The sequence below is a fragment of the Colletes gigas genome, unplaced genomic scaffold, assembly GCF_013123115.1.
Source record: "Colletes gigas isolate AHSC1104 unplaced genomic scaffold, ASM1312311v1 Colletes_gigas_Sc00031, whole genome shotgun sequence".
NCBI classification, from domain to species: domain Eukaryota; kingdom Metazoa; phylum Arthropoda; class Insecta; order Hymenoptera; family Colletidae; genus Colletes; species Colletes gigas.
The window spans coordinates 52,522-70,523 of record NW_025106660.1 but is presented as its reverse complement, the minus strand read 5'-3'; the positions used below and the strand labels follow the sequence as shown (position 1 = coordinate 70,523).

The window sequence follows — 18,002 nt, the reverse complement described above, 5'->3', positions numbered from 1 at the left end:
TCGATTTTACGTTTATAGTTTTTTACGTTTACGTTTTATGTTCTTTATGTTAAATAATTTTAGTAAACATTAAATAATATAGTTTATATAGTTACGTTTATTGTCCACGTGTTTGAATCCGACCATACGCCTCTGACCATCATCGACAATCCTTCCACTCCCAACCTAAAAACGGCTGATATATTTCTCATTTTAATAGAATATTTCCCATTTTAATAGGAAAGTACAGGAAAACATGTGTTTCTTAAAAAATTGCGGTGAAATCAGTTCATTCTCCTTAATCACTAATAAACTTTCATGTCCCCTCAGAGGGGACGACCGAGTGCAAAGGGTTAAAATATGTTCATAAAATATTATCGTTTTAAAACGTGTATTTCCGTGAAAACAAATTTTTGTAATTTTTTCTTCATTATGGTATATTGCTTATACATTGTATATGCCTACACAGGTCGGAAAGTCAAAAATGCCTAGGCAGTCGAGAATCTCGGCTCGTGAATATGCGAGATCGAATTTCAGCTGTGTTGAGAGCAAGAAGGATAGACTGACATTCGCCGCCTTTCTCGAATCTACGAAGCTATACGAAACGCCAGAACTCATATACAAGGTGGTTGGCATTAGTGTGTGTGAGTGGTGGGGCAGTTCCCTTTGGGCACGGGTCTGCCGTCTGATAATACTCCACTGTCTTTTCCAATCCCTCCCATAATCAACTCACATGTATTTACGTACCCACTCAGCTGGCTGCCCATCAATACTAATTCAGTGCCTAGTTTCTCAACTAACCGCCATCCATGAGAAGAGGCCGCTAAAATCACCTCCGAATTTTCAGGTCGGTATGGCAGTCAGATTCGGCCGCGAAAGTCCATAAGGTGAAAGGTCTATTCATATATCTCGTCTGTGCTTTCACGTAATGTAATTTTTCGGCCGGAGTTTCTGGGGTCCCGGGACCCCATTACCATTTTCGTGTCACTCGCAACGTTATCAACAGATTCAGAAATTAACACAAGAGGAAGTGAGACAGAAAATACAATTACATAAATTTTATTATTTTTTAACGGAATTAAAGCTGTAGGGTCCATCATTGGACATTAATCGATTAATTTCATTCGAGAAATCAATTAAAAATTTCAAGATTATTAAAATTCATAAGGATGTATTTCATTGATACGTACACCGCAAATTCTCTATTTTTTATTTTAAATTGTAATACATCATTTATTAAAAAAATAACTCGGCAGAAACGTATTTGCGACTCGAAATCAGTTTAATCAGACTGTACATCGGGGCCCCGGAAACTTCTCATTCCTCACTTTCGCAACTATGCCCAATTGCGTGTACGTGAGCTCGTTGAGTTTCGGAAGAGCCGAGAAGAACAGGCTGATACTCGCTTTCCTTCTCGCTCTTGCATCGCTGACGTCGTTTACATTTCTCGAAAGCAAGCCTGGCATCGCCAACCGTTCGAATCGTCAGTAAACGACAAAAGCCATCGTGACTGACAGACCTTACATTTCTCGAAATCGGACCTGGGCGCTTTTTGAAGATTCATTGACTTTCCATACGAAGCGACCATGCGTTATACATATACATATACATGTTATACATGCTAGGAACTATAAATTGTATAACTTTCGTCGTATATCTACTTTCTAATAACATGGGAAAATTTTAAAATATAAAAAAATGTAAGAATACTGTAGAATTTTTGCAATGGAGAATTATTGAAGGAAAATGAATTGATTATATACATATGTATATATCGGACACATCCCTCGCAAACACGCTACAAACATTAATGAGAACAAAACTGCAAATCTGTCCTTTTTTAAAACCCCGCAACTGATCTTTGACTCGGAACTCGTCCTCTTCATTTAGCAATTATAATAAACGTAGACTCATTAAAATTCGTAAAAATAACAAAGTTATAGCCATTTAGAGGGAAGAGTACCCAACGGTTAATAATCATACCAGAAATTTTAAATGAGTTTTTCTCGAAACCATATTTTCGAAATTGGCTGACATGATATCACAAATTCATATTGATTAATGGATTTGAAATTTATAGAGACATGCCTGTATGTTAGAAATTTTGCCTATGACGGTTCTGGGGTAAGTCCTGTGCCGTTCCTCACAGTGCTCTTACCGGAAGGTCCCGCGCCTTCCCCACTCCGTGGCCAGATCCTTCAGGACAAAGTCTTTATTTTTTCCAGCAGTACGACGTCAGGTCGTCTGCCTCTTTTAACTACTCTCTCTCTATTCATAAACAATCAATGCCTGGACACGCGCTAGCTGGAGACCCAACGCGGTCGTCCGCTATCGCGTCACCCGTTGCCAGGCCTGTTTAGTCTCATTCGCTCTTTAGGCCATATGCACCCCAAAACTCTGTCATAAATGTATCGTAGACTGAGCGTCCTTCAGTGGTCCTTACATTCGACTCTCTTGGAAAATACATTGTCGCTAGCGTTTCTGGAAAACAAAAGCCGATCCCCTATTTCGGGGGAATGTCCACGCGTCGCGTCCAACCATTGTTGTCGTGGCGAAATCGACTGTTTTGCCTTCGCCTTCGAAAAAGATTAAGCAAAAGAGTTTTCTTCATTGAAAGAAGAAAAATTTTCCAGCCTTTCATTTTCAATAGGGGCGGTCTCAACTTCCATTCATTTTCGTATGATTGATTTTTATGAGTCAGCGTTTTTTAAAATTTTTTTAAACAAAGAGGACAAATAGAACAGTATTTAAAAATTTTTCAGATTTAAAAATTTAAAATAATATTGAAATTCATTTGGTTGTTCAGACTGAATTGTATTAATAGTATAAATATATGAACGCACGTCCATTAGCATAGTAAAAAAATGTCTTTTTTTTAATAGTTAAAATATGATCAGGGGGTCCTAAAACGTCTATTTCCGTAAAAAAATTTTTGAAATTTTTGTTTCATTATCGTTTTTGCTTATATGTATACGCCTACATAGGTCGGAAAGTCAAAAATGCCTGGGCAGTCGAAAATCTCGGCTCGAGATTATGCGAGAACGAATTTCAGCTGTGTTGAGAGCAAGAAGGATAGACTCACATTCGCCGCCTTTCTCGAATCCACGAAGCTACACGAAACGCCAGAACTCATATACAAAATGGTCATGCATTAATGTGTGTAAAGTTACAGAAATGAACACAAGGGGAAGTGAGGCAGAAAATGAAATTACACACATTATATTTTCGGTCAAGAACTTTTTCTCAAAAGTGGGTAGGATTTCGGGGGGTATGTGTATTCACCAAAAATAATTGTAATTGACCCCCGCAACCGAAATAATTCTATCAGAATGATTTGAAATTTGTTAATGTCGCAGGAAAATTTTTCTTTTAAATTCGATTTTGATTTTACTATCGATAATTTACTGAACGATAATTGACAGATGAAAGAAACTTCGAATGCTCCGTTTATTTTGCTAAGAGAAAAATGAAAAAAATAATTGTATAGTAAATATGCTCCTAATTTGTTTACTTTCTTCGCGCGTCGTTGCCCCCTTTCGTTTAAGAATATTTTATACTTATCATATTCTTAAGAAAGTCAAGTTGACGCAAAGTCTAGCTACGCCACTGTCCAAACGACATAGTCACAGATATAGCCACAGATGAGGTATAAAACAGTAGACCGGACAGTCGATTCTGTCCACGATATCGTGTCCAATCGTATAAATAATTTAGCAGCGTTTCTAACGATAAAAATGAAAGCAAACATGCTTTAACGAGATGCTCATCTCATTTGTACTACAGGCTATCACGAAAACTCGTGAATAAAAGAAACAACGTGTTATGTTGCTACTAAAATGCTCTCGTTTATTCGACTGGTTTACCATAATTTGTAACGTATGCATTTATTCCGAGCATGATCGACTGTTTCCATTGTAAAAATAAATATTATACATCGATTGCGAGCTACGACCAGACCCACTTCGAACGTTCCGATTTCCACGGGCGTCCTAAACGTCGCGCTCGATATTCTCGTTCGCGTTCCTCTCGTTATCAGCGTCGATTCAAATCGGCATTTCGCCCCTTTGAGTTTCTATTTGCCGCAACTGATTGGACACCAATTCCCACTTGGACAACAAGGCGGGCTTCTCCATTTCCTGCACGTTGACCTCCTCTATCAGGTTCAACAATCTGATGAAAAATTCATTGAGCTTCGCCGCGGTTCCCCGTCGCAACTTATGGAAATTTTTGTCTGCAACGGAACCGAAATTAACACGAGAACAATACGATCAACCACGCGCGACGTCCACCGATCATCCGCTAATTGCTACGTGAATAATTGAGAATCGAAAACGAGGACGAAGATGGCAATCGCGATATCGGGATACGTTATGTATCGTATCGCCACGTGCTGGCTACAATTATTAATAATATAAATAGAACGAAGTAGCGTGACCCGCGAATCGATATTTCCGGCGAACGCATGCTGTGCGCGATGGCGAGCAACGGAGAAGTACGATAATTGTCTGCACCAATGTTTCCTAACCTTTCTCCAATCACGACCCCCTTTTGCAACAAACTAATCACCCATGACCCTCCACGAAAAAAAGAAATACTAAAAACGGGCATTTCAAAATAGAATTCCAATTTAATTAAATCATATTTGATCGAATATGTTCATTTTATTTTTTGATTATGAATTCAGCAGGGCACGATGTTCAGTTTGATCACATTTTAAAGAACAGAATGTTACCTTTCTAAAAAAAAAAAAAATGGCTGCTTCTAGCTGCTTCTGAGAAAGCCAAGAAACATTTTCAATTCCACCCATCTTAACCACCCCCAGAAGATGAAAAGTTCTAATTTCTTTGTAGATAATACGATGGTGAGTTCAGGGCGTTGAATCGAAAGATTTATGTTAATCTAATAACTAGACTGCGGATGTTTATGCATTTATGGGAAATTTTAATTTTCAAAAAACTACAGAATTTAGTTAGTATGCAAGAATATAAGAAATACTTAAAGTAAGGTACGAATTATTATATCTAGGGGTTGAGACAACCCTCTACAAAGCTCCAATTTCATTAATTTTATTAATAAAAATATGAATTTGCATGAAGATCCGCACTAATAACTATCGTAATGTGGGGGTTCGTGGACCCCGGGTTAAGAATCACTGATCCAGACGATGTTTGTACCTCCAACAAACATACAACGATCGAAGAACAGGTATCCACGAGCGTAATAGAATTTAACCACATGTCGAGACTCTACAGTATCCTCGAGCGATACAAATTACAGTGAGGGAGTTAAACACTTCTGCCTCAAGCAATAATTCATCGGGAAATCGAAACTATCTTTACACGAACTTACTGGAAGGATAGAAGGAACTCTTGATCCAGATACTTTGCTGCGTGAGAGCAGCCATGAACCGTTTCGTTATCAGGCTCTGGCTTTCGGCTGTCATCGGCCTGAGTCGATTCACAAATCGTAGCAGATACTCCAGGAGGTATCTGTTGCAAACGGACAGTTTCTCGAGGCATCGTTGGGGCTTGGAACCCCACGCCACGATGTAACTTAGGCTATCTACGTCCAACAAGGGACGCTTCAGCGTCTCCAACCACTCGAAGAGCAATCCGCACAAAACGCCCATGTCGGTTTCCATTTGGAGTCGCTGCCAGGCTGTGGACCTGTGATTCAGATCCACCTAGAAAAGGCACGTTCTACTTGCACTGACTCCTTGTAACATGTATCCAACGTATCATAATTGTTTTTTAAATTACATACATTTTTTAGCTATCTTAACACTAAACCTATCACCATTAGACCGTTTTTCAAATTTCGTTTCAAGTTTGTAACATGTAATGTTATTTTAGCACCACTTAAGTTCACGACTTTTCTTATAGTATACGTACAATGAATTTTTTGATGTTCACTTCAACAAAAATATGTAATATGTCTTGTCTACCACGACTTACACGATTTACATTTTTAAAAATTTAATTTCTAAATCTTATTCTCTTCACCTGATATTCCTGTAAGCTTTTCCTGGTCTTCTCAGGCAACATCGCGTTGTCTTTGATCAGAGCTCTGATCGCCTCGTCGGTGTTCACAGTTTCGAAGGCTGCGTTCTGAGCAGCAACCTTCAAGTCCATGTGCGACTGAATCTCCTTGTAGCAATCATTGTCGACGAGATCCTGGCCGTGGATCCCGTCACCGAGAACGTCGTCCACGCAACTGTCATCTAAACCTGCGACACACATCATTTTCCACGTTATCTTCCCTAGTTCCATCGACTTGCAGGAAGACCAAAACATGGAGACGTGTACCCTAATTATTTTGCAGATCGCTATACCTGGGTATGTGGAATCGCAAGATGGAGTATCCGGAGAAGTGCAGTACAAGTCGCTTAATCGTCCAATGTCGTCGGAAGTGTCTCTAGAGGATGCTTGGCTACCACTTGCACAAGCTTTTGTGGAGGCTGATTGACGTGAAAAGAAGTCGAATTAATTTTGTACTTTAGGTTATCATTATTCTCAATTTGTTCAGAATTGTTGCTCCAAGGCACTTGCACAATGGAATTATACTTTCATTTTATTTTCGGAACATCTTACTTGAACAGTCGAAAGACGAATCTGCAAGTGATTCTGCCCACGAATACGAATGCCTTATGTTTGCCTTGCTGTCGCGTAATTTTTCCAAAACGTGTGATATAAATTTATTCGTGAACGGGGTGGTGGAGACCGTGTATTGGATCTCGCACGGCGAATTGTCGTCCTGACAGTCGCAGAGCTGAAGGATTCGCTCGCAAATAGTGAAGACGATCTGAAAAACAATCGATCGTCCACTTAACGAGAGATAATAAACTGTTCGTTCTATACGTATGTTGTATAATATAAACCAACAACTGATCGATAGAATGTTACTTAATTTTGTCAATGGACCTTTGGAATGTGTTTGAAGGTCCGTTGCTCGTATCCGTGCAGGACGGTTTGCTGTTTCCTCAAATGCGACTGAAGGCTGCAAGGCTTGCGATCGCCTATCGTGCTGGTCAAAGGGAAAACTATCATCTGTGGAAGAACGAAATGCTCGAATTCCTGAATGCAGAGTATCTGTCCTCGTGTCTGTATCGCCGATGGTCGTTTCATGCGAACGAATCTTATGGCGTCGTTCGCGCGCACACGAAGACTGTAAACGAGGTAGCACGCAATCAGAACCCCGGTTCTGCCTAATCCTGAAGAAATAAAATACAATTCTGACACACAACTCGTGATTAATTGGGACGATTCTACGAATCCTCGAGTCGTAACACTATGCAAGATCAAAATCAAACGAACGGAAGTTGGAAACTTTCTACGATCTAACGAGCTTTTCCTTATTCACTGAACTTTGCTGTCTAGGTGTAAATATAAATTCTATAAAAATGAAATTTAATAAAGAAAGTTTTCAAAATATATTTAAAAAATAATTTAAGCAAATTCTCTGTACGGTGAGAAATACAGAAATAGCTTGCAATATTCTGAGCTATCGAACGTCGAACTTCGGGTTCATTTCGACCCAAATCTGAATTTTATTACTTCTACTTGTTATCGAGAAACAGCTAAACAAAGGATAATAAAGAAAATTTCAAAATATATTTAAAAAATAAATTAAGCAAATTCTCTGTATGGTCAGAAATACAGAAATAGCTTGCAACATTCTGCGCTACCGAACGTCGAACGTCGAACTTCGGGTTCATTTCGACCCGAATCTGAATTTTATTACTTCTACTTGTTATCGAGAAACAGCTCGCTGTAAAATTATATTTATCAAAACACAAAACCTCAGGATTGTGAAAGAAACAGTTTGCATAGATCCAAATAAACCCAAACTAAACGTCGATTGGAGGAACGCGAAGATAACTGATTTCAGGGGTGGAAACGAATGAAAAAGGAATGAACTCGAGGAGGTACGTAATACTCGAATGCAGCCTTGGCATAATTGCCTGCTGTCCCAAGGAGAAGGAAGTTGACTACAATTACTGGGCGAGTATTCGAAAGCTGGCAGAGTTATGACTTATCGACTAGCGTGACGCAGACATTGATATATTTATTCGCGGCTAATCTGCGGCGCATCGATCGCGGCTAATTCGAGAAATAAATTGCTCGCGCCGGAACCGTGAATCCGGAGGCGGAATCGGTAATCGTGATCGACGCAGTTCCGGAATTACCAAGATCTACGACGTATCCAGCGAACGATCCCACATTACCGCGGCGTCCATTCCGCGCGTGAACCGTTTCGGTTAGCAAACACGCTTCCGCGGCTCAGTAATTAACTCGCGAAGCGTGCACGCGAGGCTCGCGCGGAATTTCCGAAATTCGATCAAATCGTCCCCGTTGTCAACCGCGACCAAGGATTCGTACAACTATTTATGGTGATGGACGTCGGTGTTTCGTGCTCGCGCCGAGGAAACTGGAGAAAATTAATCATTTCGATCGCTGAGCGTTCTGAAATGAGACAGTGTTTCTCAAAGTGGGAGAAACGGGGGATGGAAACCCTAAATGGATGGTTTTATAATCTAAAAAGAATGCAAACGAAATTTGTCTATTATTAATATATTCTCTACTAATTGTTTCTTGGAAAGAAAGTATTTTTATGCATGCGGCGTCGCCTCCCACGCTCGCCACCAGAGGGATCGCGCTCTCACAAGCGCTCGACCGACATCTTGGTTGCTATATGTACAATCCTCCTTTCCTTTTCACGCCTCCTACGAATTTCCCAAGATCCTACCCGCAACGAAGCAGTGCTACATGCAATCGAAATGCCATTTGAGAAAATATGATTTAACTTGGAAAATAATTTCGAGTCAAAATTTTAAAGGACCTTCGAAATTTGGCAGACATGGATTAAAATATTGAAAGAAAAGTGTGTAAAGATTGGAGAAATTGTTTAGTTGTCTAAAACTAGTAGAATAATCAAAGGAAATTAATTTCTTTTAAATGGCATTTAAATTCGCCATCGACTGCGTGAATAAATAAATAAATTGTGAGAAAATTTGTTTTTTGCTACAAACTCCAGAGTTTCTATGTTCCTTAGAAGCGATGGCGGTAGATCTGAAACCGTTTGGAAACCACTGGACTGGAGAAACTATTATGTTTTGCTCCCTGTGGATGGAGGAACGCCTTCGTGTAGGTAATGATACGGTTCGTAAAGTGCATATCGTGGGATTGATTGCCGAATACAAACCCCTGCGAATGCTAGTAAAACGTAATTTTTGCGATCGTTAAGTATGCATGACTCGAAGGCCCCTGTTATTGAAAAACGAATCGATTAAGAAGTATCCTGGCCTGGACTTGGAATTTTATACAAGAAAAACTATTCGAGATATCGGTTTGACGATTTGCACAGTTGTTTGCGCCTATCTTTCCAAGGTGTACAATTTTTTTTATTTACAAATACGTAATAGTTGCAGAGATATAGGTTGCTAACTTAATCGTGGTAAAAAGAAACTATTATCCAGGTTGGAAGAGTCTACCATTAGTATACCAAATCCCAAAAATGGAAGAAATTATTAAACTACGTATGGTTGTAGCTCGAACTATAAGAAATTGACAAAACGACAGCATTTTGAAATAAATGCGTCGATTCCTTTTTTGGCAAACATTTCCCCATTTAACGGTTTAAAAAATCATTGAATTTATTTATTTAATTCAAGTGTGTCTGTTCGTTAATTTTTGGTAAATCACGGCAATCTCGTCGAAAAAATGCATTTAAAGCATCTAGTGTGAATGTAAGAAAGTTTCTATGATTTTGTTATTTGGAATCTAGATCCCATCAACAAAATTCGAAAAATCTTTTGTACCTATTTTCACGAATATTAAAGAAAAATTTTATACACTTCAAAGATTCTAGATTGCAAGAGAATGGAACCACAACGAATCTAAAAGACCATAATACCCCCTTGGATCGTGCTAGGTTTACATCGAGGTTTCTGAACCTCATGCAACGTTTATTTGTATAATTTATGTTGCTCTTCGAATCGTTCCTGCGTTGCTCGTAACTTCCCTAGTTGAATGTTTTCGCGAACGGTCACGATTCGTAAAAGGGAACAGCGTTTCGCCCCAATTTGTTATCTTCTGTCATCTATTTTTCGTGCAGATAAACTCCCCCGAGGAATTCAGAACCGGGTACGATTATAGTTGGCGAGCACGCTTTCCGTCAATTAGAAAATTCGTCATGGAAAACTACTTTCCGCCCAAGCTATTTATTACTGTTCCTATAGACTAAAACTTGGAGTTTATTAGACAAATTAGGGATTTTTTCAAATTTTATACAGACATTTGTCATAACTGAAACGAAGTTGAATTGTACATTACATAGATCTTAAATCGTGCATTAGAGTTTTATAGAATCATTTGATAGAGAACCCTAAACCTGAACTCGTTCAAGGCTTTACAGTCTCTGCTTCATAGCAAACATTTCCACAAAATTAATAGCCTATACTATACTTCGAAGCCCATAGAAGCACACAAACAAAATTTCCTTCGAATTTAACGAATACAGTAGGGCTCGTAGGGGAATCACAAACACACAGATTTAAGATTTCATATTAATAACATGCATGGAAACTCATTTTCCTCCTTTCCAAGGTGCAAACACATTGCGTTTATACCGTACACGAATCGGAAATAAAGCTGTCGCGCGTAGTTACCAACACGATGGACATTTTTCTCCTTCGTGTAGCATGCCATCTTGGCATTGAATACAGTGTATGTCATGGTAAATCGATATGTGTCTAAACGTTTCATATTTTAGACAGTGTTATCAGGATTGGATATTCTAACATCGATTTGGAAACGAATCTAACAAAGAAAACCGATCATTTTCAAGGAGTTAATTCTTAGAGTAATTACACAGTAACATCCAGAATTGTTCAGAAATCTGCAGTAATTTTTCCTGAACATCTTGCCCCCTCTTCTCCTACAATACTGAAACAATAGTTACAGTATCTTGAAAACATAACATGTGTTTAAACACTTTCGTGAGCCACTCTCTGTATATTTTCAGAAATTACCTGTTCTTATGTAGCAAAGAAACGTTCGTTTAATAGAAAAATCATAAAGAAATTAGCGAAATAATACACTTTTTTTACGATTACATGTTACGCCCAATTTGCATCGTACAGTTGCAATTTTTGCGACCGTGGCTGTCGATCCAAAGTTCAAGGGGGATGGTATGCATAACGAATGCAAAAATTTAGATGCACCCCCGTTGACGCCCCGTCCAGCTGCACGCAATGCACCAAAATGGTATCGCGCCGGTTGAACGTGTTTCACACATTCCCTTGAATCGATAACCTTAAAGGTTACAAATTGCTGATAAGTTGGCACGCGGAGGTAAAGACCGTGAAAGCACAGATAACTATTTTCTTAAATTAAAAGGTTCGTTTACAATCCCCCGATAAGAGAAATTGAGTGCATCCACGTTGCAACGATAGCATCGCCGCTACAGGAATAGGAATTACTCTTTGTAACAATTTTATAGATTCCACCAACGATTGTGAGCACGATGGAAATGGTCTAAAAAGTACCCCCTTCGTGCAGGAATTCACTTTCCGTAAAAAGAAGTATAGTTACAGCGAGATGAGCTTAAAGAGAACGAACGAAATGATTTAATTCCACAGATGTTTACGAAGATGTTAAAAAATGGTTTCACGTATATATCTCGAGATGTAATCATGGTAAAGAAGGGGTGGAAAATATGATTTTTGAAAATGCTTAGAAAACAAGTCCTAAATTTCAGAACGATTACAAATTTAAAAAAAGAACTGTATTTATTAAAGCTTGATTCTAAAAAGATTTATAAAAAAGCTTTTCCCATAAGCTTGTATTTAAATTGAGTAATTTGAAAGCACATTCAAAAAATATTTAAAGTTTCAGGATAGTATAAAAATGTTAGTAATAACAATGGAAACGTACCACCAATTAATTTAATATATTATTCCTAATTGCTACAGGCCTGTGTTATCAAGGGCACAAACTTTTAGTTCCACAAGCGTGTGAACCAATTTCTAAATCCTGCTTGCAATATACGATTCTTAAAATTCCCCAAATTGCAAAGGAATTATCCAGGAATTTTAGAATATTTAGAGTTTCTAGAGAGAATCTGTTTAAAAAATCTGGATAAACCTCGTGCACGATCGCCATTAACGCGAACAGCTAATAGAAGGTGAAAAATGGAGCGGGGAATCGGGTCGATGGATCGATCGGATGTAAAAAGAAGTCGATTTACCAGCGTGACAGTGGATTGCTACTCTTCCTTCCTGCACGGCGAAGGCCACGACCTTGACCATATCCAGAAGTTTGCCCATCGTCGCGTCCCCATAGTCCTTCAGCGCGAAATTGTAATAGTAAACTGCAACAAAATTCGTGGCATAGCGTTCTACCAGAGACCTTGGGCCGACTATCCGACCACGAAGGGACAAGCACGGCTCGCGTTTCGCGAAACTTTTGTTTCCTCCGCATAGATACACGGAGGTTTTGCTGCATTGCATGTTATGCTAAGAGCTTCTTCGATCTGATTCGCGGAATCGGGTTTCCTGGCGCTATTAGGCGACTCCGTCGAGACAAACTACCCCTGATTTTCTCCACCGCTCCATTTCGTATCACCCTTAATACTGAATTTACGAATTTTAATTATTATACATACAGGGTGTTAGGTCAACCCTGGGAAAAATTTTAATGGAAGATTCTAGAGACAAAAATAAGACGAAAATTAAGAATACCAATTTGTTGACAGAGGGTTCGTTAAAAAGTTATTAACGTTCAAAGTTTAGCCCACACAGAATTTTTTTTCTCGAAAATGCGCAGAATTTCGGGGGTATGTCTATTCACCAAAATTGATTGTAATTGACCCCCGCAACCGAAAATAATTTTTCTAACGCGATTTTGAATTTTTTTTTCGCCGAAAAATTTGTCCACATTTCTGAATTTTTTTCTCGAAAGTGCGTAGGATTACGGGGGTATGTCTATTCACCAAAAATTATTGTAATTGACCCTCACAACTAAAAATAATTTTTTTAGAAAGATTCGACATTTTTTTTTTCGCCGAAAAATTTAGGCTGTCGATTTTTCTTAGAAATTCGTTTTTCATTTTTAATAAATTTGTTCGACGCTCTATAGAAAAGTTGTCTAACACTTTTTTGTAGGAACCCATGAGCTCTAGTTCAGGGAAAAGTTTCATTGAAATATGTTCGCTATTGTAGGAGTTATGGCTGTTTGAAAATTGGACCATTTTTATGTGGTTTTTCTCATTTTACGGGGTCAAGGAACAACTTTTTCAATATTATTAGAATTTTTACATATTCTTCACTAAAATACGCGTTGTTTGCCGCTTGAAACTTTAAAATCGTCCAATCCGTTCAGAAGTTATGACATTTTAAAGATTCGCATTTTTCGGGCCATTTTCGATTAGGAATTTTTTTCGCGAAAATGGTTAGGATTTTAGGGATATCTCTATTGACCAAAAATGATTGTATTTTACCCCCGGAACCGAAATAATTTTATCGGAATGATTTGAAATTTTTTAATTTCGCTGAAAAATTTCACACCTTCTCGAATTTTTTTCTCGAAAATCTGTAGGATTTCGGGGGTATGTCTACCGACCAAAAATGATTGTATTTGACCCCCGCAGTCAAAAATAATTTTTCCAGAACTATTTGAAATTATTTTTTTAGCCGACAAATTTCATACCTTCTCGAATTTTTTTCTCGAAAATGCGTAGGATTTCGGCAGTATGTCTATTGACCAAAAATGATTGCAATTGACCCCCACAACCGGAAATAATTTTTCCGTGAATGAGTTGAAGTTTTTTTAATTTAATTTTATTAACAACAATCAAAAAATTGATATTCTTGATTTTCGTCTTATTTTGGCCTCTAGAATCTTCCATTAAAATTTGTTTAATGGGAAACCAAACAATATATGGAGCCCCTGACAATAATTCACAGCATTTAATTCCATTCAAAGCCCCCCTTTTTGTCTTCGTTTATTTATATCAAAATTTTTTTGTCACCACTATCACTAACATTCTTAGAATAGATAGTTCAATTTCCAATTTACCTTCAATTTTTGCACAAAATGAGTCAAACGGTTCTGAAATAAATTTTATCCCTAAACTACATATAATAGAAGCTTCTATATGGAATACTTTTCCTAAATTCTGTTAACAGTTTTGAAGCCTCGCATATTTCTTGGTGCATACTCGAAGAAGACATGTAATTTTTGTAATCGAAACGAATTTTTGAATAAACGAATTGGGTTTCGTTTAATTCTGCATGAAAATTGCCCGAATGTAAGGAATTCTGTCAGTTTCGTAGGTACGTATCGAGTTTAATATTGACGGTATCATAATATCGTCAAATATTTAAATATATTAATATTTAAATACCTACTGCCATTTCTCATGAAGACATTCGGATCGTAAGTGAAGCCGCTTTCCTCGAGTGGGCCGCCGCAGCTCGCATGCTCGCCGGGCGTTTGCAGGTTTATTATAGTTTTTATACTCCACCCTTGAAACTGTGCAATTATGTCTTTTCTTACTATCTGCGCGGTGTTCGGTCGTGCCATCGCGAGAACGTCGTCGGTCACCCTAAACAACGATCAATCGTTACTCCAAATTTTCATAAAAAACAAAAATAATCATTATAAATCTCAACGATTTAAAAATCTGAATTTAACCGAGCGAAATCACTGTATCATTGGATGAAATCACTGTATTTGCGATGAAAAATTGATAAAAGGAAGTTGAAACGCTATTTCCATCTACACACTGACGCTCACAAGTCTCTAAACAGCTGTTTCTAACGAAATCATAGTATTTAATATCGATTATGAATGTTATCTTCATCTGTTACTTGATACGGTTAATACAGGTACCTATTTAACGTTAGTCACAGAAGCTAGTAAATTGACACAATCACGCAAGAAACATCGCATTTGCTCGATAAAATAATTTATTATATCAGTGATATAGACTGCAACAATTCTTATTTTGTATGCTTTAACACTAGATTTACGGGTATTGATCGCACGTATATTTATTGATACCTTTCATGTTGACAATTACCTTAAAATACGATTTTTCTTTTAATTAGAATATGTATTCTTGCCATTGCATCGATCGAATTCAACATAAGTTGTTAAAAAATAATATTTACGCGTTCTGCAATTTTAAATATGGAATCAGACATCCGTGAATTTAGTGTTAAACCTCACATTGGGCATACGCCTTATTCATTTTTTACTTTTAATATTCTCATCTTCGTGACCAAAGGACGAACGTTTAATGGAACCTTACCAATGCGAGAAGATGTTCTGTATCGCCATGTGCACGGGTGGCCAAGCTTTTGGATTTTCATACTTGCACCTGGAACCACCGCAGAATATCGCGCACTGAATGGCCTGCGGCGTGAACCTTCGCAAATTTTCGGAGAACTTATTGTAACCAGCCTGGATCTCGAAGAGATCCACTCGCCCCGCTAGAAGACCCGCCGGTACCAGTGAACTTACATCCATTCTGCAACTGATCGGTCAAAGTTCATCCACGAACCGTCACGTTACCCCAAAACACATTCACTTCTTCGACAAACCTTTCATTTTTATTATCCCTTCTCGAACGACGTTGTGAGGTCTTAATGAACGCGATCGGAGAAGAGAGTAACTACCCCAATAATTGGAAGAATAAGAAAAAATAAAACATTTTCCCCCCAAAAAATTAATCAACCCTCTGTAATTTATTGTCGATACAACTTTAAGATTACGTGTCCATTATCTACATCTTTTTTCTGAAATTTGATTTAATATTATTGCCAATAGTCATCGACCATATTTATTAAAATCTACTTTTCGATTTATACCTTATCGTCAGTTGCAACTAATGGTCATATCTGTATAATTGTTTTCAAACATTAAAGGGGTTAAAACAATTGTTATTTTATGCATAAGACCTGGTTTCTATATTTTTAATCGTTTAAAATAGACTTCCTGAAATTCTCACTGAAATTGCTATATTATGATTGTTTAACTTACGTTCTAGCCTAACGAATAAATAAAATGGACAAGTAAAAGCTGTACCATAGATTAGATTCATCAAGACAACGCGAAGAATGCTTGAAAACGCTAGTTATATATAAAATTAATAACATTACGCTATCTCAAAAAACTCACAAATAGCGCCAAACACTAATCTATTTTCTCAATATTAAAAGAAAAAACTCCGTCGATGGTCTCGTTACTCCGACAATTATCCAACGATTAGAGACTTTTCATACTAAACACAATTTGAATCCCACAACGCCATTCGTGTCCACAAAAAAAATCACAACACTTGTATACGTATACAATTGTAAGAAACTTTTTTTTTCTACGTTCACGTGTTTGGTAATTATATTTTTTAGCGATATATCAGAGACCAGATGCACTTACGTGTGTAAAAATTGTCACGCGCTTTTCACCCATTTCATCACCGTAGAAATTTAAGTTTCCCCTAAATTCCTCCCCTCGTTTTCTTTAGCGGCGAATTCGACAGTTCCAGCAGAATCTTTTTCCAGCGGTTTTCTTTATCAGAGAATGCACGACAGATCGTAATAATCAATGCAAAAAAGCACTTTGCGTACTGAGGTAAGCGCATAGCGACTGCTAGTTCCTCTACCCTTACGTTACTTTATCTACCGTTCTATCGCATTAGTTGCGCCTGCGTGAAGTTCACCGTTCGCGTTTCATTCCATCCCGCATAAAATACCACATACTTCCTTATAAAAGAACCAAAAGCGTTCCGTTATTCATTTTGAAGACTCATTCCCCTGTTTTTCAGTGACCAGCAATATTCAAATTTCTGTCCAATTTCAGCGTCGCACTTTTTCTTTCGTTACTCGTAGAACGAAACTTGGAATCTTAAATATCTGAGACCTGCCAACCACCCTCCTTTGATGAGGAATCCTATTTGGATGTTTTCTAAAAGCGATAGAAATTCGACCATTGTTAGAAGCAAACAACAAAGAGAGAATTTGCAGAAGAATTGCCTGATAGACCAAAAACCTAATAAAATGTCGATACAAGTGAGATGATCCACCACATGTTTTCTAGGAACGAAATAGGAATGTGGAAATGCACGTAGGAACTCTGACTACCGATTGGTATTAGAATACCAATGTGTACCTTAATTGTTCCAATTTTAATGAACACTTGCATTTCGATAGTGTCTAATAAGACAGTGAAAAGATACATTAGGTGAAAGGTCTACTCGTATACCTCGTCTGTGCTTGAACAACGTAAACAGACGACAAGATTCTTGAATTTGTTAACACTATTCCCCTCGATGATTACATGTAATTATTAATTCTAACGCATAGAGTGCGTACGAGAGACGACGAACATTTCTATTCGATTATCGATCGAAGAATTTTTCATTAAAATTTGTTCGTTGCGATGATAATCGGCTGTAAAATTGAATATGGCGGAAATTAGTAGTTTTACAGCGCGCTCTGGGTCCAAATACATAGACTCTGAGAATCAAATTTAATCCGCACATTGACGTCGGTAACGTCAGCGAATTCACGGAATTTTGCTTCTGATATGATATCGACAAAAGTTTTGATAAAAAATTATTTACACATTGTACTGTGTAAATCCTTAAAATTAGGTTCTGGACTCTAAATGGAACTATAAAATTAATGCAAATTATTTGCAACTTTAATTACACAAAGAAACGCGAATAATTCGTAATGCGCAATTTACATATATTTGCACACAACTACAGTCTGTTCGCGCTCACACTAATTCAGTGAATAGTTCCTCGACTGACCGCCATACATGAGAAGAGGACGCTAAAATTTCAATTTATAGGTCGGTATGGCAGTCGTATATGAAAGTACATCTCGTTTGCACTAATATATAATAATATTTATTCATAGGAACTTTCTTTTCGTAACATAATATTGTTCTTAACACAAACGTAATTTAATATCATTGATATCCGTCGCGACGAACGCGCCATCTTTCGCGATGCGC

General features: G+C 37.8%; 1 protein-coding gene across 1 annotated transcript; it reads right to left on the bottom strand.

Moving 5' to 3' along the window:
• Positions 1 to 4,004: 4,004 nt before the first annotated feature.
• LOC122402016 (protein tyrosine phosphatase domain-containing protein 1-like) lies at positions 4,005 to 16,485 on the bottom strand. The gene is made up of 10 exons (XM_043404509.1): positions 16,419 to 16,485; positions 15,292 to 15,516; positions 14,387 to 14,583; positions 12,226 to 12,348; positions 6,900 to 7,189; positions 6,570 to 6,780; positions 6,311 to 6,436; positions 5,982 to 6,205; positions 5,329 to 5,662; positions 4,005 to 4,210 (listed from the first exon to the last, which is right to left on the bottom strand). Exons 2-10 carry the CDS (start codon positions 15,507 to 15,509, stop codon positions 4,023 to 4,025), a joined length of 1,911 nt encoding a protein of 636 aa, XP_043260444.1. The 5' UTR covers positions 15,510 to 15,516; positions 16,419 to 16,485; the 3' UTR covers positions 4,005 to 4,022.
• Positions 16,486 to 18,002: the final 1,517 nt, after the last annotated feature.

Excerpts from the sequence above, each read along its gene's own strand:
- LOC122402016 (XM_043404509.1), bottom strand. The coding sequence starts at position 15,509 with ATGGATGTAAGTTCACTGGTACCGGCGGGTCTTCTAGCGGGGCGAGTG. Across the intron at positions 7,190-12,225 it reads AGCAATCCACTGTCACGCTG|GATTAGGCAGAACCGGGGTT; the intron begins GTAAATCGACTT and ends TTATTTCTTCAG. Across the intron at positions 6,437-6,569 it reads TTCGTCTTTCGACTGTTCAA|CCTCCACAAAAGCTTGTGCA; the intron begins GTAAGATGTTCC and ends CACGTCAATCAG.